Source organism: Schistocerca americana, chromosome 3 (genome assembly GCF_021461395.2).
Source record: "Schistocerca americana isolate TAMUIC-IGC-003095 chromosome 3, iqSchAmer2.1, whole genome shotgun sequence".
NCBI classification, from domain to species: Eukaryota; Metazoa; Arthropoda; class Insecta; order Orthoptera; family Acrididae; genus Schistocerca; species Schistocerca americana.
In genome coordinates, this window is record NC_060121.1 from 325,310,178 (window position 1) to 325,333,717 (window position 23,540).

At 40.6% G+C, this 23,540-nt stretch overlaps 1 protein-coding gene across 1 annotated transcript in view; it reads right to left on the reverse strand.

Annotated features, from left to right (window-relative positions):
* The window catches only part of LOC124606056 (transient receptor potential cation channel subfamily V member 5), a 339,427-nt gene that overhangs the window by 4,878 nt on the left and 311,009 nt on the right, over nucleotides 1-23,540 (reverse strand). Inside the window, exons 13-17 of the mRNA XM_047138016.1 lie at nucleotides 15,979-16,130; nucleotides 13,203-13,312; nucleotides 12,682-12,863; nucleotides 7,368-7,484; nucleotides 7,160-7,285 (exon numbers count right to left, since the gene is read on the reverse strand). Of these exons, the coding sequence (XP_046993972.1) occupies nucleotides 7,160-7,285; nucleotides 7,368-7,484; nucleotides 12,682-12,863; nucleotides 13,203-13,312; nucleotides 15,979-16,130 (687 nt within the window). The remainder of the gene's footprint in view (nucleotides 1-7,159; nucleotides 7,286-7,367; nucleotides 7,485-12,681; nucleotides 12,864-13,202; nucleotides 13,313-15,978; nucleotides 16,131-23,540) is intronic.

Genomic DNA, 23,540 nt, shown 5'->3' on the forward strand with positions numbered 1-23,540 from the left:
TAGAAGCCGACCTTGGGGAAGATCAGTTTGGATTCCATAGAAATATTGGAATACTGACCTTACGACTTATCTTAGAAGAAAGATTAAGGAAAGGCAAACCTATGTTTCTAGCATTTGTAGACTTAGAGAAAGCTTTTGACAATGTTGACTGGAATACTCTCTTTCAAATTCTAAAGGTGGCAGGGGTAAAATACAGGGAGCGAATGGCTATTTACAATTTGTACAGAAACCAGATGGCAATTATAAGAGTCGAGGGACATGAAAGGGAAGCAGTGGTTGGGAAGGGAGTGAGACAGGGTTGTAGCCTCTCCCCGATGTTATTCAATCTGTATATTGAGCAAGCAGTAAAGGAAACAAAAGAAAAATTCGGAGTTGGTATTAAAATCCATGGAGAAGAAATAAAAACTTTGAGGTTCGCCAATGACATTGTAATTCTGTCACAGACAGCAAGGGACTTGGAAGAACAGTTGAACGGAATGGACAGTGTCTTGAAAGGAGGATATAGGATGAACATCAGCAAAAGCAAAACGAGGATAATGGAATGTAGTCGAATTAAGTCGGGTGATGCTGAGGGAATTAGATTAGGAAATGAGACACTTAAAGTAGTAAAGGAGTTTTGCTATTTGGGGAGCAAAATAACTGATGATGGTCTAAGTAGAGAGGATATAAAATGTAGACTGGCAATGGCAAGGAAAGCGTTTCTGAAGAAGAGAAATTTGTTAACATCGAGTATAGATTTAAGTGTCAAGAAGTCATTTCTGAAAGTATTTGTATGGAGTGTAGCCATGTATGGAAGTGAAACATGGACGATAAATATTCTGGACAAGAAGAGAATAGAAGCTTTCGAAATGTGGTGCTACAGAAGAATGCTGAAGATTAGATGGGTAGATCACATAACTAATGAGGAGGTATTGAATAGAATCATGGAGAAGAGGAGTTTATGGCCCAACTTGACAAGAAGAAGGGACCGGTTGGTAGGACATGTTCTGAGGCATCAAGGGATCACAAATTTAGCATTGGAGGGTAAAAATCATAGAGGGAGATCAAGAGATGAATACGCTAAGCAGATTCAGAAGGATGTAGGTTGCAGTAAGCACTGGGAGATGAAGAAGCCTGCACAGAATAGAGCAGCATGGAGAGCTGAATCAAACCAGTCTCAAGACTGAAGACCACAACAACAACAACAACAACAACAACACTATACAACTTAATACTATCCATGCTCATGCAATCTAAATTTAGTTCAATAAATTAGAAAGAGAGGTGCTACTATTTTTCTTTTTTCTCTTGTTTTTTAAATGCTCCTACCTTCTCAGTTTTATTAAATAACTGCTGCTTATAACTTCATACGAAAATACTAGTACTATTTACAGAACATCACTTCTTTTCATGCAGCTTTACAATGTACACTGATATTTGCCTTATAGCTAACAGAACATTAGAACTGTTGAATCTAGATATTCAAATATTCTGTTGATAGAACAGCTAATGAGGCAGCTTTTCAATTTTTTTTATTGTCTGGTAGGGTTTTCCAGTTTCTTGCTGTATGTTAGATGGGAGACTGTTTAATATCTTCTGACCAGAGTACATAACCTCAGAGAAGCAGGCAAGTAGAATACACCAACAGGATAATTTGTGTTGCTCAAATTGGCTATCACATCATTTGTGTTCCTCTGTTGACAATTCTCAATGAAAACATAACTGAGAGATAGTCAACAAACGTTGCTGACTTAACTGAGCCAGCATTCTATCATAGGCCCCTTTTTGCTTTTGAAAGGTTGGAAGCAATGATGTAGATATGTAACTAGAGTTGTTTTGCTTATATCCAATTTTGTGGATGGGCATCACTGCAACATATTTAAGTCTATTAGGAAATATACCTCAAGTGATTGATAGGTTACAAAGATAGCTTAAGGGTAATGCTACTAAGTTAGCAGAAATTTTCTACTGGAAACACCATCATAGCTGGCAGAATTATGATAATTTAGTGGCTTGACGAATTCTATAATCTCCTTTGGAACTGTATTTTTGAAACTTATGTCCACAGATGGTGTTCGCAGTGTCAGTCTGCACAAGCAAATCCAATGCATCTGCATTTGGTTGTTTATTACTATGTATTGTGTTCACTGCCACTCTAAGGAAGTAATCACTGAATTTGGTGGCCAGTGATTTTAAACTGTTGCCATTTCTGCCAGAGCTATTGTTTCTTTCTTTTTTAGTAATTTTCTATCTCATTTAGTTAAATATGAGTACAAGGATGATGGCCTCCATTATGATCTTCTTATAGTGTCTTCAAAGGCAAGAAGAACAATGTGAATGCAGTCTCAGATTACAAATAAGGTGATACTGCATCTTTTTCAGATTTTCAGTTGTGTAGTGTTAGCCTTGAACCCGAGGCTTATTAGATATCAACAAACGTTTGACTACATATGAAAGAGTGAGTCGGAGGTTAAATTGAGATTTGTAGCATTATATGTGTACAGTCCAGTTGTCAAATCTCGCATTTTCAGTAAATTGGATTGCTGAAGTGCAGTGATAAGTATTAGTGGAATTGCGACTTTCTAATGAATTAAGTTATACATAAACTTTGTTTTTCACTATCTGGAGATTTCCAGTTACCTGCTTGGTGCCTACTGACAAACTGTTATGGTCTTCTGCATCATAATATAAAAGCTCAAATGAATTATAGATAGGATGCATAGTTTATAAGGAATTTATTGTCATTTAAAAGTGAGGCTGTAAAGTGGCATAATGAGATGTAGCAAAGTGGGAAAACCAGCTAACTAGAAAACAGTGCATGCAGTGTAACATTCATAACTGAAAAATCCTATACATTTGAACTAGAGCAATCAAGATGTTTCAGGGGTAGGCTTTCTTAAAATGCAGTATTATAGGCATTGGCTGAGGTGTTGGTAGAAAAAACTTTCATTGAGTTGCAGTATGGTGAGAGGCATGATATTGTCTTATACAGTAACAACACATTTCTTTGTCTCCATTTGTGGATAAAAATAGCTTGAGGCCACTACAACAAACACATCACATATCCTGCGGATTATTATACATAGGAGTATTTATATATGGTGTAACAATACCGTATAGCCTTCTATGAAATTTTCAGTTACTCTTATGACATAAGTAGTCACAATGTATGTGAATTGTTTTAATCATATACGGGTACTGTCACACTTAGTAAAAAATTATTATGGTATCTTAAATCATTAGTTGAAAAATCATTGCCAACTGTCAAATAGCCTTCATAACAATCAATGTGGCACCAGACATGAGCACACCAATAACTATGCACTGCCTATCATGCCAAGGGATATCAGCGTGGCTGCACATTAGATTTTATGACATGTACATACGAGAGATGATCATTAAGTTTTAATTATCATCTAGGAAAAATTCAAGCTAAGACCATAGAAACTGGTAATGGTTTTAGTACTGTATATTCACTCTTCAATGTGACACATTTTTGCAACTGATGGATAAATTGAAGACCTTGGCTGTAGATGTATGCGTTCTCGCTGTTCAGGAAATATTTATATCTCAAAAACCACCTCGTTATCATCCTGGAAATGCATCCCAAACAACTGTTCCTTCATCTGAGGAAAGTGGAAGAATTCACTGGGTCTATGGCAGGAGAATACAGATGCTAATGAAAAATTTGATAGCCTAAAGAGGCAGCATGTGAGTCCTGTGCAGAAAGGGTTGGGGAGTCCTTGTGGAGAAAAAATACCACTTTTGACAGCTTCCACTGACACTTCATATTGACAGCTTTCCATAACTTTGTAGGAAATGTTGACGATATGCTTCTGTTATAATTTGCTTTTTATGTGCATTATCTGGTAACACTAAAAAAACTGCAGTTACATACCTTTACTTTTTACACACCATAATTAAAACTTAATGGCTACTCTTAGCAGTTTTCAAGATCAATCTCTAATGTATTTGAGATTAACAATATATAATCAATGTGTAATATCAGTTCTGACTTGCGAAATTGTGACAGAGACTTTTGCTGCAAAAACTGTTTTTGTCACATACGATAATGTTGGGTTTTTGTGTAACTTTTGACCTACTGACATTAAACTGTTATCCTGTTTTGTCTCTGTGAAGTTTCCTGGCCTCCAGCAGCTGGAGAGAATGTGTTGACCTTTAGCAATACACATTTTTTATCCCAGTTGTCAAATCTTGGAATCTTTGTGAAATCAAGGTGTAAATATTGGTTTTGGAGCACTGATACATTTAAACTGTATTGCTCTTCAGATCTACATATGCATCAATTTATAAGTGCATATTCTGCAAACCACTGTGAAGTGCATGGCAGAGGGTACTTAACATGGTACCACAAGGTAAGGTTTCTGCACACAGAGATTGGTGACCCTTCTTCAGTGTAGCACTGCCACAAATTGATCTTGGTTCACCAATAAAAGTTTCTTGTATACTGAACTATCCAAGCACGACTCATGGCTTGCCCTCATAACTTTGCTTCTGTCAGAAACTCCCTCTTGTCATATGTGATATTCTTTCTTCCAGGGGTGCTAGTCGTGCCCCAGATCACATAAGACGTGATCTGGAGTCCTTCGAGGTATGTAGGAGAGAGGTACTGGTGTAAGTAAATCTGTGAGGGTTAGCTGTCAGTCAGGCTTGGATAGCTCAGTCTGTAAGAGCACTTGTTCATGATTGTCAAAGGTCGCAGGTTCGAGTCACACTCTAGCATACACTCTTCATTTTCAAATCAGTGGACACTCTGCTAAAGGGTGAAAATTCATTCTGGTTTCCGATGTAGTTAATCTTCAGAACAATACTATAGGGTGCCCATAAAGTCCCATTTTCACATCAGAAAATAATAGAAAAAATAGAGGTAGAGCAGCATAGTGTGTAGTAAAATTGTATAACAGATCTTAAAGTTTTTTTTTTTTTTTTTTTTTTTTTTTTTTTTTTTTTTTTTTTTTTTTTTTTTTTTTTTTTTGTTATACCAGAATTTCCATGTGTGCACCACTTATTGCTGATGAACATCATGGAGATATTAGGGTACAAGTCAGCACTGCAGCATCAACAGTCCTTACTAATTCATTGATTTGTGCACAAAGGGTAGCAGTGAGGTTGTCTAGAGTTATTTATTCATGAATCTTTATGTAAGTCACACAAAAAGGATAACGTTGTGACATTATGAGTACTTGGGGTCATGGGATAAAACCATTATGACCAAACCATCTCTCAGCAAATATGTCATTCAGCACATCCCACATGTTCAAATTTCAATGATAAGGTACTCCATCATGCTGAAAGGTGATGGGTAGTTGCAGACCTTTGATCTGTGGTAGAAAGAACTGTTCAAGTGTTTCCAGCTAGACCTTTCCTGTTATGGTTTTCTATGTGAAGAGTCTTACAGTGCATTAGGCCACACCGAACATGAAGCTTCAGCCTATCGTGAATGTATTCATGTATGTTCTGTGGGATTTTGGAGCCCCAAACGCTAATTTTGCTGCACATAGTCATCGTCAGTGTCTAAGAGGCCAGCATGGAACAAGTGAATGCATACTACAGAGGACTATTGTTTATCTGCAATGCTTCGACCACCTGCACTGCATAAGGATGAAGGTATAGCTGTTTATGTAACACTTTATGGACAGATGATCTTGCTTCCTATACTGTGCATGATGAATGAGGAATTAATTTCTGGGGACTGTACTGAAATCAAGAATGCACTCTGTCAAGATGTTCTTGAGACACAGGGGAACATCCACTTTGGCAAAGGTCTTTGACACTGCCTGTAGCCGGCTGGGGTGGCCGAGCAGTTCTAGGCGCTACAGTTTGGAACCGCGCGACCACTCCGGTCGCAGGTTTGAATCCTGCCTCGGGCATGGATGTGTGTGATGTCCTTAGGTTAGTTAGGTTTAAGTAGCTCTAAGTTCTCGGGGACTGATGACCTCAGAAGTTAAGTCCCATAGTGCTCAGAGCCATTTGAACCATTTGAACACTGCCTGTCTGCTTCAAGTGATTTTTGAACTTCCTTATTATGCTTGTTTTTGCCTGTGGTGCACTCCCATAATAGCGGTGATAGTTCCACAGTATTGTTTTCACAGATTTGGTCTCTTCACACCAGACGCCACATTCTGCCTTCTCCTGGCCTATCGCCATTTTGATGCACTCCCAAGTCAAATCCACAACAATGGACAAATGGAAAAAACCACAATTATCTGTCTCCATGTTATGACTCCTACATCTACATCTACATCTACATCCATACTCTGCAAGCCACCTGACGGTGTGTGGCGGAGGGTACCTTGAGTACTTCTATCGGTTCTCCCTTCTATTCCAGTCTCGTATTGTTCGTGGAAAGGATTATCGGTATGCTTCTGTGTAGACTCTAATCTCTCTGATTTTATCCTCATGGTCTCCTCGCAAGATATACGTAGGAGCGAGCAATATACTGCTTGACTCCTCGGTGAAGGTATGTTCTCAAAACTTCAACAAAGCCCGTACTGGGCTACTGAGCGTCTCTCCTGCAGAGTCTTCCACTGGAGTTTATCTATCATCTCCTTGACACTTTCGCGATTACTAAATGATCCTGTAACAAAGTGAGCTGCTCTCCGTTGGATCTTCTCTCTCTCTTCTATCAACCCTATCTGGTACGGATCCCACACTGCTGAGCAGTACTCAAGCAGTGGGCGAACAAGCGTACTGTAACCTACTTCCTTTGTTTTCGGATTGCATTTCCTTAGGATTCTTCCTATGAATCTCAGTCTGGCATCTGCTTTACCGACGATCAACTTTATATGATCATTCCATTTTAAATCACTCCTAATGGAATTAACTGCTTCCAGTTGCTGACCTGATATATTGTAGCTAAAGGATAAGGGAACTTTCTTTCTATGTATCTGCAACACATTACACTTGTCTACATTGAGATTCAGTTGAAACAATAGCGGGACTTTATAGACACCCTGTACAGTCGTGGCATGAGATGTCTGCTGTGAGAGGGGGAAGGGCACAGTGTGTGTGTGTGTGTGTGTGTGTGTGTGTGTGTGTGTGTGTGCAACACGAGTAACAAACATGAGCCATCTCATTGGCAGTTTGGTAAGTGGGTGATGCCGGTAGTCACGCTGGAACATTGATGCCAGATGACATGCAACTTCTGCTGGTTACATACCGTCTGGTGTAGCCTCAGTACGAGAGCGCGCCGGCCGTCGGACATGGGCTGCGAGTACCACATGAGCTTCTTGAGTCGCTCCGCCGGACTGACGCCTCGCTCCACGACCAGCACGATGCGCGCCCACTGCAACACAAAGTGACGTCACAACGGGGGGAACATTTGCTTCCTCTGGCGACAGCAGAAGAGCGGACAGCGCTGGCCCTACCTGTCGCTGCCACTCGTTGCGCGTCTCTGCGATCTTCTGGTATGTGTTCCCCATCATGGCGATCAGCATGTTCACTAGTAGGATGGCCACGATCGCCATGTAGATCACGAACAGCAGCTGTGTGTGCAGGCGGATTGTAATCAAACACCGTTCATGAGTTCTCTAAAGGCGCGTTTACACTGAGTTCGCAACATTGTTCGTGGCTAGTAATGGACTACCGATGTTGGCAACATGTTCTCAACACAAAATCAGTATTCCACAGCTGTGTCGGCAGAGATCAAAGAAACATTGTTCGTGGCCTGCTACCACTAAATTCCGCTACGCAGCGCTACTGTTCGTTTGCTCTCAGTGAGTGTTTTGGTGTTTGTTTTGCTGGAGTGTAGTGGTGCGTTTATTTTACGTCCCTTCATTTTTATTTGAAATGGAGTGGTCACGAGACAAAACTTTCCAGCTGATGTCGCTCTATGAGGCAGAGGAGTGCCTGTGGAATGTACGTTGTGCAGGTTACAAAAATACTAAAATCAAACATGATTCATTACAAAAAGTTGCTGCGGCGCTTGGCAGCAGCAGCAGTGACGTGGACAAAAAAAATTAAATCTCTCTTGTCTCAGTACTGACGAGAGAAAAGAATAATAGAGGAAAGTAAAAAAATCTGGATGTAGTACTGACACACTTTACGAAACGAAGTGGTTTGGATTTAAATATCTACGTTTCCTGGATGATATGGAACTATTTGAGATATGGCTGGCTTTGATAGGAGTCTCCTGATGCCAGAAAACGAAGAGTAACGGCAAGTCTTTGGTTCACAGGGATTGCATTTCTGAAATTTGTGACTTCCTTTGAAACAACTGGTCCTATAATATTCAACAACATTTCAAAATCTGACGGTGACATCCTACTGAAGTTGCGAAAGTCAGACCCGCTTCCAAATTCAGCTCACAAAGCATGTCATTCCCGCCACGTCTTCTATAGTATGTTTTGGTCCACCGACGACGACTACATCGTTTTCTTCGTCTGTTTATTTCGTTAAGTATTATTAATGCAGCACCAAATGTCATTAATTCTTCCTCTTCACTTGACATAGCGTATCTCTTGACGTGAATACACAAAGCAACCTATCAGTTCACTCCAGCAGACTATGCGAATACGTAGAAATGTTGGTCGCTAATGTAAACGGGAATACGAACAACGAACAATGTTGCCATGCTGAGGGTACAAGTTGCACACAATGTTCCGAACAAAAACATGTTCTGAGCTCAATGTAAACGCGCCTTAAGACCATAAACTGAGGGCCTTTTTCGCGCAAGAGGCCGCGCATTCAAACACAGTAAGCTGAAGTGACGCACTTCACATTGAACTTTACGCACCCTTTTGAAACAATTCTTATAGGAAAGATAAAACAACATTTTATTGTTAATTTAGATAGGGAGTGACCTAAAATGACATACTAAAAAGTTAATTGTCTTTCACAGCTCATGTATGCCAATTACAATTATATAAATGCAATTTCACATTAGACTGACTTTTCTAGAGTAAAACATGCATAAAGAATTCAACATAAAATAATTAGTTTCGTTATGAATACACAATTTCAGTAGTTTGTTTGTCATTTTGGGCTACTCGGCAGGGCAAAATACACACATTTTCTCGTAGCAGAGTTATTCCTTTATTTCTGCTATTAAATTGTTAGTATAAGCATAAAATATAGCACAAATACATATTGTAGATTAAGTAAATGTTAGAACTGCAATCGTAACAAATTAACTACACATTTTAGTAAAATGTACCAAAATTTATGGTCAGTTATTTCCAGCAACGTAGAATCTTAAAACCTGAGTTGTAAAAACTAATATTTGGTGTGTTAGTTACTATTTTTAATTTCTAATAGGTTTTTCTATAAACAGTTACACTGCGTTTCAGTAATCGATGAGGTATGTGACGCAGCAGTGCAAAACCAACGTAGTCCTGTGTCTTTTGCCCTCTTTGGTCGAAATCTTAAAAGGTAACATACACACAATTTTAAACATTGCTACAGAGTTAAAAACTATTCTTTATAAGATCTCCCGCTAACAGTAAATCTTCCACACAAATAACGAACACTGCACAGTTTTAGAAGATTTCTAACAGAAATATTGGTTCCGTTGACTTCGAAAATGGTTTCCTGCATTGCAGCTCACCAAATAGAAGCAGGGAAAGACTAATTGGTTGTGGGCAAAGTGTAGCCACTACAAACAATCACGGTAACCAAAGACTGCGGTCCTGTCAGCTGCCAAATTTTTTTAAAAAAGCAAGCCTCTATGACATTGTACCCTTCTCTGCCCTTTTGGACCCTTTTCCCTATACAGTCACTAATGTCGACTGAACTGGGAATATCCAAGATGTGTACCAATGGCGATACATCATTTCCTGTTATGTTATCAGTAGGATTTTTACAGCATGCTGCCTCTCGGTATCCCGTATATCCTGTGTTACGTTTTCGTCTTATTTACTCGTTTCAGTATGCTGCGGATGTAAAATTTGTTTTATGTCGGAATCGGAGCTTTGTTATAAGCCTATGTAAACTCGGACGAGAGCACGACTTAAACTAACATGTACTCTGTACTGTCAAAACAAACTGTGGTATAACATTTGTAGTGTTGAGACGGCTGTGTGGGCCCGTTGCGAAAGACAATAAATGAAGTAATTCACGAGCAGTATCGGTGCACATCTCCGAGTCAGCTACCTTGTAGTACTTGTCTAGAATATTGGAAAGGTCTTCTGTTCATGTTTCACGATGGACGAAACGGTGGCTGTTTTACAGCAGAAATTTTATTTTATATTCACGTGTGAATCGCCTACCACGGTCGTGATCTGTCGTGTTGGTGTCCACATCTTGAAGAATGGTTTCAGTACTACGTGCTAGAGATGACGTCTTAATCGAGACCGAACGAGGTGGCGCAGTGGTTAGCACACTGGACTCGCATTCGGGAGGACGACGGTTCAATCCCGCGTCCGGCCATCCTGATTTAGGTGTTCCGTGATTTCCCTAAATCGCTTCAGGCAAATGTCGGGATGGTTCCTTTGATAGGGTACGGCCGACTTCCTTCCCCATCCTTCCCTAATCCAATGAGTCCGATGACCTCGCTGTTTGGTCTCTTTCCACACATCAATCCAAATCCAAAATCTTAATCGAGAAATACTCACTGAGTAGCATCAATTCTTTCTTTTCCATATTTCGTGCTTCTTTATAATGACAACATTTGTGGCATCCTGTGCAAGCTTCTTCATCTCCCAGTACCTACTTCAACCTATATCTTTCTGAATCTGTTTAGTGTATTCATCTCTTGGTCTCCCTCTACGGTTTTTACCCTCCTGCCCTCCAATACTAAATTGGTGATCCCTTGATGCCTCAGAACATGTCCTACCAACCGACCCCTTTTTCTAGTCAAGTTGTGCCACAAATTTCTCTTCTCTCCCCAATTCTATTCTCATTAGTTATGTGATGTACCCATCTTCAGCATTCTTCTGTAGCACCACATTCCGTAAGCTTCTATTCTCTTCTTGTCTAAACTATTTATCGTCCACGTTTCACTTCCATACATGGCTACACTCCATACAAATACTTTCAGAAACGACTTCTTGACACTTAAATCTATACTCGATGTTAACAAATTTTTCTTCTTCAGAAACGCTTTCCTTGCCATTGCCAGTCTACATTTTATATCCTCTCTACTTCGACCATCATCAGTTATTTTGCTCCCCAAATAGCATTTAAGCTTCTCATTTCCTAATCTAATTCCCTCAGCATCACCCGATTTATTTCGACTACACTCCATTATCCTCGTTTTGCGTTTGTTGATGTTCATCTTATATCCTCCTTTCAAGACACTGTCCATTCCGTTCAGCTGCTCTTCCAGGTCCTTTGCTGTCTCTGACAGAATTACAATGTCATCGGCGAACTTCAAAGTTTTTATTTCTTCTCCGTGGATTTTAATTGCTACTCCGAATTTTTCTTTTGTTTCCTTTACTGCTTGCTCAATATGCAGATTGAATACCATCGGGGATAGGCTACAACGCTGTCTCACTCCCTTCCCAACCACTGCTTCCCTTTCATGCCTCTCGCCCACATATGTAGCCCGAAAGTGCGAACTGAACGCCTGGCTGAAGACACCTGGTTAGAGTAGCTACACTGTCGTGTTAAGACCCGGGCTGAAGGGAGGAGAATAGTGTAAGTAACATCCCAATATTCTGACTGGAGCGCTGTCACACGCTACTCCTCCCTACATCAACGTAGTACAAGACTTGTGTTGTTGTTGTGCTCTTCAGTCCGAAGACTGGTTTGATGCAGCTCTGCATGTTACTTTATTCTGTGCAAGCCTCATCTCCGAATAACTAACTGCAACCTAAATCCTTCGAATCTACTAACAGTATTCATCTCTAGGCCTCCTTCTGCGACTTGTAAACCCCCCCTCTCCCAGTATCTCCCTCCAATACTAAAGTGGTGATTCCTTGATATCTCAGAATATGTCCTACCAACCGATCTCTTTTGCCACATGTTTCTTTTCTCCCCAATTCTATTTCGTACCTTCTAATTAGTTATGTCATCTACCCATATAATCTTCAGCAATCTTCTGAAGCACCACATTCTTGTCTAAACTGCTTATCAACCATGTTTCGCTTCCAATACAAATAATTTCAGGAACTGTTTATGTATACCGCAAAACAGAACAACAAGACTGGCATATGGATACGGGAGAAAATTTGCGTTTTAGTAGAGGTGACACAGGAGTTTTACACCCGTTCATTCCGTAAACAGTCTGATTTGCAATCCGGATACAGCCAACTGCCGCTGGAGCGCGCTGCGAGGACTAAGGCTATAGGTTACGGAAGAAGTAAATTTTTCACCGAATAGTTTTCTTAAAATCGGATGTTAAGTAATTCATAGCTACCGTAGCGTCGTCTACCCTGCTTTGCCGAGAAGACACGTGGCTGTCGCTCTTTGTTTGCGCGTGCTGCAGCGACAAGATTCAAACACGTTTGAATTCAAACGTCGCCAGTTGCAGCGGGAGACAGGCAGCGACACAGATGTCGCTCGCGTAGGACACTTCCATAACTACACCTGCGGTTGTGTTTTGTCACCTGAAGCTGTCGTGCGCTGTCGCTCGCTTCTGTCGCTCACTTAGGACACGGCCTTATACCACGTTGAGGCACGCGTCCCGTATGCACAATTCCACTTGGTTGCTGAGCGTTCAGCATCATGTGCATGTTCAACATGCATTTTTGGAGTAAACTTATGTTACAAACTGTTCAACATTTTAAGCTCCATAACACTCACCTTAGCTTCCAGTTCATGATCAGTGCGCTCGAATGCGCCGAAGTAATCGCCGAAATTCGTTAGCGACATGAGAAACATCGCCATGATGGATTCCGTCGGGCTGGGCATTGGGTTGGTGACAGAGTCGTCCACGCCTTCCGGGGTGTTCGGGTTGTCGAATGACAGGAATATTATGTAGTACGCTGCAAAACATTGAGATTCAATTCCTAGATGAAAATAACGTGAATGTTATTGTGTCAGATTGTAAAACTGCGGCCGGACAGTATGTTTTCATAAAAATGCAGACTTTTAATATTGTTTAGAATTAGCTTCCAGCTCAACGAAGTAAGTTACATACGAAAACAATGCTTATGTATCTTTCATCACATGGCTAAATCATTTGTGCAAGTAAACCATACAAAAAATGTTAATTATAGTGTGTTTCTAGAAAGCTGAAAGAATAGTATGTTAGTAGGCTTAATAATCAAACGATCAAATTACTGAATGCCCGTTAATTTTATTAAGTAGATATCTGAAATTACCTTGAGAGAATCCCATGACAAAAACGAGGTAAATCGACACAAAGCGAAGAAGGTCACCCATTACCATCCTGTAGATCATTACCACGAAGGGTCCCACTGTCTTAAAGCCCCTGAAAATGAAATTACTTTCAGTTTTCATAAGTAAAGTATATTTAGAATTAAAATTAAACTTATAATATTTACAGGTTTAATACTTATATCTGATTTCATTAAATCCATCATTCACACAGTAGCTAGTTACTTGGCTATTATAACCAAGTACTGTCAAAAATTAAAGTAAATTATTCACTCAATGACCCTCAGTAAAGAACAGTCAAATTATGTACGAGATTTAAAATTAAACTTCCACTATTTACAGACTTAAGACTTATATCTTCTTTCCATACATCCATAATTCGCACAGTAAGTAGTTACTTGGCTGCTACAACCAAGATTGTCAAAAATTAAAGTATAATAAATTTTCATTAAAATGGCCTACTGAACTTGTTGAGAAATTCATGGATGGAATAGAAGGGGTTAGCAACCAAAAATTCTTTTAAATTATGTTTAAATTGTGCCTTGTCTGGAACTAAACTCTTAATGGTCGCTGGTAACTTTTGAAAATATGCGTTGCTGAATACTGGACTCCTTTCTGGGCAAGAGTATGTGATTTTAAATCTTTATTTATATTGTTCTTATTCCTAGTATTGATACTGTGTACTAAGCAGTTAGTTGGAAAAAGAGATGTATTACTTACAACAAACTTCAAATATACTAAGAAGCTGTGGTTAGTATGCCCAATTCTTTGAATAGGGTTCGACATGATGTTCTTGGATTTACACTACACATTACTCTTGTTAAACGCTTCTGTACTCTAAAAATTTTTCTCGGTTTTTGAAGTTACCCCAAAATATGATACCATGTGACATAATGGAGTGAAAATAAGCAAAATATGCCAGTTTTTTTATATTTATATCTCCTATGTCTGACATCATTCGCATTGCAAACACAGACTTGTTTAGGTGCTTTAGCAGTTCGTTAGTATGTCGCTCCCAACTGAATTTATTATCAAGTTGTAATCCCAAGAATTTTACACTCTCAACTTCTCCTATTTCCATGTCATCATATTTTATACACACACTAGAAGGAAATCTCTTGGAAGTTTTGAACTGCATATAGTGGGTCTTTTCAAAGTTTAATGACAGTGAATTGGCTATGAGCCCTTATTAATGTCTGTAAAAATTTGATTAGCTGCCCTTCCTAAATTTATGTTTGATTTACTATTTATTGCAGTGTTAGTATAAATCCCCAGTTTAGCTGGTGAGTCTGTAGATGGTGGTATTATAGGCAGAAGGCATAACTGGCCACACTTTCCCACCCAAGTTTTGCGATAATTCAGCCAGTCCGTCCTTGAATGACTTAGTGAGCCGCCGCATAGGAATTCTTTCTACTTATTATGTGAAGATGCTCTCGTAGTTTTATGTCCCTTTATGTCGGATTCTGAAAGTATGATACTACTGTCTATGTTTTACGTATGGGCAAATAAGTTTTATACAGGATGCCATTACGGTACATTTATTTGAGTAACACCGTAAAGTCAACTTGTTCACGCTAATTATAAACTTTTACCAGTACGAGAACATGGTCTACCATATGACCAGATCGAAAGGCATCCTATCGCTGACTGCCGACTATGGCGCACAGTCTGTAACTTCAGCGTACAGTCGGTACAGTTCGTATAAGATCGTACATCTTCGGTTATGCCAAAGTTATTCATTTATTTATTAATATCAACGTTTACTGGCATTGTAAAATTACTGAAAGATAGTATTGTATTTATGGCCACTGGACTCCTCCTAATGTATGAGTAAATGTAAATGTCGTGTGACTAGGGCCTTCCGTCGGGTAGACCGTTCGCCGGGTGCAAGTCTTTCGATTTGACGCCACTTCGGCGACTTGCGTGTCGATGGGGATGAAATGATGATGATTAGGACAACACAACACCCAGTCCTTGAGCGGAGAAAATCTCCGTCCCAGCCGGGAATCGAACCCGGACCCTTAGGATTGGCATTCTGTCGCGCTGACCACTTTTTTTTCGATCGTTGTGTTTGGTCGTTGCGGACTTCACATGACATCCGTTCAAGTTCGTTTGTTGATCCTTCCACTCAGTGTTTTTTATTACAGACGCCAACCGGCTCTCTGACCGAACACGCTGCGGTACCGTGTCGGCAACCACTCAGCTACAGGGGACGGACAATACATGAGTGGTAAAAGGTAACTTTTGTTAGCAAATATGAAGTAATACCAATTAATTGATTCGAGCCAGAATAAATGTACTTTCCATGCGTATCTCTTTGCTGCCGTTACGAACGATTTCCGCATCAGTACCTCAACGCACCGGCCAACGGCCTCTGCTAGTCAGCGTGAGAACCTACCGCTCGCTCCTGATTCCGAACTTATTGCGGCGCTGATACATTCACGTATGTGAAACAGCAAAACTCGAAATAAAGTAAAATGCACTCTTATCTGCTAATAAGGGGTACCTTACAATATTGTAGGATTATGTAAGGTACACACGATGTGCTGTGGGATTGATCGGTACGGTTGGAAATGGCGAACACAATCCGTATGCCGCATAGACACGTTTGTTCTGTAAGACGACCTGTTTCAAAAGTCTTACGTTGCCGTCATCCGACCTTATGCATTCCATGAAGTCAAGGTTTGTAGGATTAGCTTTCAGTGACAGAAGAGTGGTCGTCGAGAATAGACTGGCGTTCCAGCTCGCATGCTTGCTCACCTGCAGAAGAAGAGGAAGTAGGGAGCGGTGGTGAGCATGATGAAGACGGCGACCACGTCTTCGGCCTCCGTGTGGCACGACAGGCGCAGGAAGGGCATCCCCAGCATGAACAGGCACGAGCACAGGAACATGACGCGCGACGGCGCCGTCATCTACAGGCAAAGCAAGAGCAGTCTGTATTAGTAAGCAGTAAGTGTTGTTATAGAACAACAGCCCACCTGTATTACTAAAACCACTTTCCCGGAAACAGGTACCAGTTGCAGGTTGCCTATGTAATAGTTTCCAGGTGCAAAAATAATATGATTTCCAGTATTTCCCCTAACTATTGATTGAATTTAAAAATTTAAAATACTGTTGTAATCTACTCATTAAGAGATATAATCTTACGTTATAAGTTTTACACAGCAAGGCAAGTATTACGGTTAGGAACTCTGTGATTGTGTTCAGGCAGCGCAACTGACGGCGCACAAATACCCGGACTATATTCATCCAGTATTTGACAATGCTGTAAATGAAGCAGGCAAAAAGGAATACAAACGTCTTAAAAATGAGATCAACAGGAAGTGCAAAGTGGCTAAGCAGGCACGGCTAGAGAACAAAAGTAAGGACGCAGAGGCTTATCTGACTAGGTGTAAGATAGATACTGCCTACAGGAAAATTAAGAGACCTTTGGAGGAAAGAGAACCACTTGTATGAATATCAAGAGCTCAGATGGAAACTCAGTTCCAAGCAAAGAAGGGAAAGCAAAAGGTGGAAGCAGTATATAGAGGGTCTATACAAGGGCGAGGTACTTGAGGGCAATATTACGGAAATGGAAGAGGATGTAGACGAAGATGAAATGGGAGATTTGATACTGCATGAAGAGTTTGACAGAGCACTGAAAGACCTGAGTCGAAACAAGGCCCCGGGAGTAGACAACGTTCCATTAGAACTACTGACAGCCTTGGGAGAGCCAGTCCTCGGAAAACTCTACCATCTGGTGAGCAAAATGTATGAGACAGGCGAAATACCCTCAGACTTCAAGAAGAATATAATAATTCCAATCCCAAAGAAAGCAGGTGTTGACAGATGTGAAATTTACCGAACTATCAGTTTAATAAGTCACGGCTGCAAAATACTAACGCGAATTATTTACAGACGAACGGAAAAACTGGTAGAAGCCGACCTCGGGGAAGATCAGTTTGGATTCCGTAGAAATACTGGAACAAGTGAGGCAGCACTGACCCTACGACTTATCTTAGAAGCTAGATTAAAGAAAGGCAAACCTACATTCCTAGCATTTGTAGACTTACAGAAAGCTTTTGACAATGTTGACTGGAATACTCTCTTTCAAATTCTCAAGGTGGCAGGGGTAAAATACAGGGAGCGAAAGGCTATTTACAATTTGTACAGAAACCAGATGGCAGTTATAAGAGTCGAGGGACATGAAAGGGAAGCAGTGGTTGGGAAGGGAGTGAGACAGGGTTGTAGCCTGTCCCCGATGTTATTCAATCTATATATTGAGCAAGCAGTGAAGGAAACAAAAGAAAAGTTCGGAGTAGGTTTTAAAATCCATGGAGAAGAAATAAAAACTTTGAGGTTCGCCGGTGACATTGTAATTCTGTCACAGACAGCAAAGGACTTGGAAGAGCAGGTGAACGGAATGGACAGTGTCTGGAAAGGAGGATATAAGATGAACATCAACAAAAGCAAAACGAGGATAATGGAGTGTATTCGAAATAAATCGGGTGATGCTGAAGGAATTAGATTAGGAAATGAGACACTTAAAGTAGTAAAGGAGTTTTGCTATTTGGGGAGCAAAATAACTGATGATGATCGAAGTAGAGAGGAAATAAAATGTAGACTGGCAATGTCAAAATGGCTCTGAGCACTATGGGACTTAACAGCTATGGTCATCAGTCCCCTAGAACTTAGAACTACTTAAACCTAACTAACCTAAGGACAGCACACAACACCCAGCCATCACGAGGCAGAGAAAATCCCTGACCCCGCCGGGAATCGAACCCGGGAACCCGGGCGTGGGAAGCGAGAACGCTACCGCACGACCACGAGATGCGGGCGGCAATGTCAAGGAAAGCGTTTCTGAATCAGAGAAATTTGCTAAAATCGAGTATAGATTTAAGTGTCACGAAGTCGTTTCTGAGAGTATTTATATGGAGTGTAGCCATGTATGGAAGTGAAACATGGACGATAAATATTTCGGACAAGAAGAGAATAGAAGCTATCGAAATGTGGTGCTACAGAAGAATGCTGAAGATTAGATGGGTGGATCACATAACTAATGTGGAGGTATTGAATAGAATTGGGGAGAAGAGGAGTTTGTGGCGCAACTTGACTAGAAGAAGGGATCGGTTGGTAGGACATGTTCTGAGGCATCAAGGGATCACCAATTTAGTATTGGAGGGCAGCGTGGAGGGTAAAAATCGTAGAGGGAGACCAAAAGATGAATACACTCAGCAGATTCAGAAGGATGTAGGCTGCAGTCCGTACTGGGAGATGAAGCAGCTTGCACAGGATAGAGTAGCATGGAGAGCTGCATCAAACCAGTCTCAGGACTGAAGACTACAACTAACAACAACATTTGAGAATTAGAGCACTTAGCGATTTCCAGCAAACCTAACACATAACTTAAAACCTTTAAGAAACTTTTTCTCGCTAACATTTCCTACAAAATGATGAAAGGAAAAAAGTATTGCTTATTACCTTTTTCTTGTTCATGCAGTAAAATTTCAACATCAGACATGACGTTTTAATTTATTACTCCATTACTATTAGCTCTATTCGCAATACACTTTGCAGACAGTATCTACATATATCACTGAACGTAACTGCAAAATTACACCACCCGTACGACACATAGTTTAGAAGATACGAGGTCTGTTCAAAAAATACTAGAACATTCGTAATTTTGCGCCAATGGTGTGTTGAAGCGAAATGCGTTGACGTCCCTGTACACGCCTGTGTTTAATGTGTAACTGTCGGAAGTTTCTGTTATGTATGTCTGTTAGTTACTGTTCAGCGCTGTACTGAACAGAGCGTTGTGTAGCACAGTTTGTGAATTTAGAGATGGCAGAATTAGAAGAACAATGCGTCTGCATTAAATTTTGCGTGAAACTCGAGAAAACCTTTACAGAGACCCGCCAAATGATGCAGGAACCCTACAGTGATGAGCGCTTAAGCCGTACTCGGTGTTTCGATGGGCTCACATAATTTAAGAATGGCCGGACGGAAGTTAAAAATGACACATGTTCAGGACGCCCTTCGACGTCTATCGACGACGCTCATGTCAGGAACTTCAACGAAACTGTGCGTGCCAATCGAAGACTGACTATCCGAGAGATTGCAGAAGAACGTAACATTTAAGTTGGAACATATCTTGAAAACCTGACACAGCGTCTTAGAATGCATCGTGTTGCTGTCAAGTTCGTCCCACGGCTCATGAGTCAAGACCAGAAAGACCTTCGGCTCGCAATCTGTGAAGAGCTTTTGGATCCCGCGAATGAGAACGAGATGTTCGTGAAGAGAATCATAGTTGGTGCCGAGACGTGGGTCTTCGGTTATGTTGTTGAGACCAAGATTCAATCTTCACAATGCGTTGGGAAAGGTTCTCCATGACGAAAAAGAACTCATCAGGTCAGGTTAAATGTCAGAACCATGCTGATAGTTTTCTTTGACTTTGAAGGATTAGTTCGTCATGAATTCTTGCAACAGGGACAAGCTGTTAATCGATGGTACTATCGGGAAGTGTTGCGACACCTGCGAGAAAATCTTAGAAGGAAACGGCCTGAAATGTGAAGAAACAGTTCATGGCCCGTCCATCACGATAACGCATCCGCAGATTCATCCTTGTTGGTGCCTGACTATTGCACAAAAAACGAAGTAACTGTGCTGGGTCATCCTCTGTACTCTCCAGACTTGGTCCCTGCGGAGATCGCCGTTGAAAGGACGAAAATTTGCAACGAGAAACGACATTGAAGAAAATTTGTAGACGCTACTTCGCGAGATGCAGCAAGAGGCGTACCACGACTGGTCCCGGAAGTGGAAAAGGCGTCGGGAGCTTTGTATGAATTGTCGAGGAGATTATTTCGAAGAAGATCGTGCACAATAAGTGAAAGGTAAGTGTAGAAAAATTTTGTAGAGAAAGTTCTGGAATTTTTTGAACAGACCTCGTATCTCGTCATATACACTGAGAAGCGTAAAAAACCTAGTAGGTGAAACCTAACAGTCTAACTGAAACCTATTTAAACACATAAATTTTAACCATTAACAGTAATTTCTGACATAGAGGTGTATGGAAATATGCACGTGTGGAAAAGTTACGAAGAAAATAATTACGGAACCTTAATTCCACTAATGTGTAGAAGTCCGTTAATTGGCAGGAACATTTTATATGATATGAATCTTCTGTAATTAGTAAATATAACAAGTGTATTGTTAACATTTGATACCTAAGCGTTTATACACGCTTCAGTTTATATAGACACTAGAATTCACTCATGTGTTTAATGTATAAGAGTCAAGGTAATCACTGAAATGTGTCATTTGTTTTAGGATGAGAGTTTTAATTGTTAATTAATTAAAAATGTTTCTAAACAATACCGAGGTTTGTTCGGGATTGTTAAGAAAGTATAAATAGTTACAGCTATGTTGGCAATGTACGTCAGTACTTTGCGTGATGTCGGGCAGAAAGCATGTAGCTTGTTGACCATGATTTATTTCATTATTGTGTGTTACAACTTATTTCAGATTTGCCAATATGCTTTTAATTACTTTGAAACTGCAATAAATATTCAGCTGACGCAATACGAGATCGATTTTTAATTTTAACTTTTCTGATGTTGGAATTTTTACAGTGACTGAGAATTTAGCACTTCCGCTGCGACAGATGAGTAAATACAACCCATAGAACGTTATATAGGTCTGCAACTTTGCTTCCGCTGTTTTGCAGTAGACGACAGTAGCGGCAAGTGGGGTTCGGGTGGTTGATCATAGGTGTCATACAATAAGCTTAGGCATCTGTAAACACAATGCCATAAAAATATTAGTAGATTTGTGATTGCATCGTAAGGTTATTGTCGATTAAGTACGTCGACTTACGTACCCATTTCTCGCCATTTGCTGGAAGTTTTAATTTTCTGCTTTAACATGAAGAAATCTGCGACTGTGGCTCTTAAAATACTGGGTAAGACCAATGATGTGGGACCTATTAGTGGAAGAACGTGCAGAGAATGTTTTCAACGCCTTAAGAACGGTGATTTAGATGTCGAAGACTGGCATTCCGGTGGAAGACAGAACGTTTCCGTAGCTACTGAAACAGACGAAGACAGTCACAGGACATCATTATCGAAAGCAATTGATCCGTTCGAGCCCAGCACTGAAACACAAACAGCCACAATATAGTGATAGACACGTTAAGGTAATTTTGCAGCAGGTCAGTGCCCGACCGCATGTCGCAAAACCCGTCAAAATGTACATGGAAACATTGAAATGAGAAGTCCTATCCCTCTCGCCGTATTCTCCATACATCGCTGTCTCTGACTACCACCGTTTACGATCAGAGGCATACAGTCTGGGTGACTGTTGGGGATATGTGAAGAAACATTTTCCAGCGTGCATAGTGGCGCACAAGATATGATGTGCAGAGTGCATTAGACTCTGTGGAATACACATGTTCCTGTTTGTGGATGGGGCAACGTAATATATTTTTGGTAGTCAAATATATTCATATGTGTTGTGCGAATAAAGCATAAGTTTATTTAGTCCCTTAAATAGTTGTTACCTGTCATTTAGCTGCGTTAATCTGCATAAACTACAAAACTGACCAGCACTTCCGATCATATGAACAAGTGCAAATTTGAATCGATTCATGGATCCCTTCAAAAGACGCCCAGTTCTTCCGCCAAGTGATTCGTATGCTATCCGAAAGATGAGAGATTGTAGAGGCCAGCGATGGGTAATATCATGAATCATAATTTTTTTGTAAGTTTTTCACAATAAAGCCCTGAACTTCGAGAAAAAACGTCGGAAGCAAAGTTGTAGACCCAGTACTTTTTGCTTAAAATACACCAAATTATCCAGACTGTTTCATCTAGTATTTCACAGCGAGAGCACCTTCCCTAAACGTCTTTTCACTTAAATGCTTAAGGCCAAATATTTAACACTTTAACTCAAAAAAATGGCTCTGAGCACTATGGGACTTAACTTCTGAGGTCATCAGTCCCCTAGAACTTACAACTACTTAAACCGAACTAACCTAAGGACATCACACACATCCATGCCCGAGGCAGGATTCGAACCTGCGACCGTAGCGATTTCGCGGTTCCAGACTGTAGCGTCTAGAACCGCTCGGCCACCACGGCCGGCACACTTTAACTCATTTGTAAAGTAATAAGACGTCTGAGGCTGTTTTATACGTGGGGGTTCAATTCCTTGAAGATTCAGGATTTATTGGTGTGGAACTAAGCAGTAATTGGGTTTTCGCTACGCAGCTATATAACCAGTCTAGCTTTCCTGAGCCGTTTAAGATTCTGTAATTCTGTTTTCACAAAAATGAATCGTGAACAGGTCGACACTAAAATGACGTATAGTGCCTTTTAATAGGTATATTAACTACAGATATATCGGCATGGACTTCCGCTTCCTCAAATGGAACTACAGTAATTTCCGCTGCTAGTGTCGTAGATTTCAGAGACCAGTCCAACGGCGTTTCGCTTTCCAAAAGCTTGACGCAGCTAAGAGTGTGCTTTCAAATGTGGACAATGGAGAAAAGTTTAATTTAAAATTGACAGAGTCACACTTGGCTACCTGTGGTGAGAGCGACACATCAACGAAGGCATGGGACGTGGCATCTAAGGATGAACCAACAGCTATCTATGGTAATCGTTCTGCTCCTGTTTCTGCCAGAGTCTTGAAAGAAAGGAGTATATAAAAATTGAAAGGGTTTGTAAGACAGAGAACTGAGTTTACTGTCAAGATACACAGTTACGCAGCAAAATTACATTAGCAACAGCAACAAGCAAAATAACATCAGAAACAAAAAAAGCAAATGCAAAAGAATAAACATTTCTCTAAAATTCCATTATTCCATAACGTGCTCGAAATATCCACAGTTTTCTGCAGTACATGCTTTCAGTCGCTGGTGTAAGGATTTCTGGACAGAGTGAGGAGACTACTTCGACGTCATTGCACATGTAGTAACAATGTGATGTTTTAAGTACTCGTTGGATCGTCGGAAAGTGTGCATTGTCTTCATCTTGGAGTTTACCCAGGACGAAAAAAAGTCCAGTCTGGCGAACGTGCAGGCCAACTGATAAAGCGTTCAGGTTCTATCTAGCTACCAGAAAAAGGTGCGTGAGTGATTAGTGGGCCTGGTGCGTATCATGCTGGTGCCACATAGCATACAAATACGTATTTCAAGCGGTCGTTCCTCTTGGAGCCCCGGTAGCGCTTCGGTAACATATTGTGCGTATATTTTACCCGTTAAGGTTTTTTCAACGAAATGATGGCCAATCATGTAGTCTTCCAATAATTTCGCACCAAACGTTCACACACCGTTGCCTCCG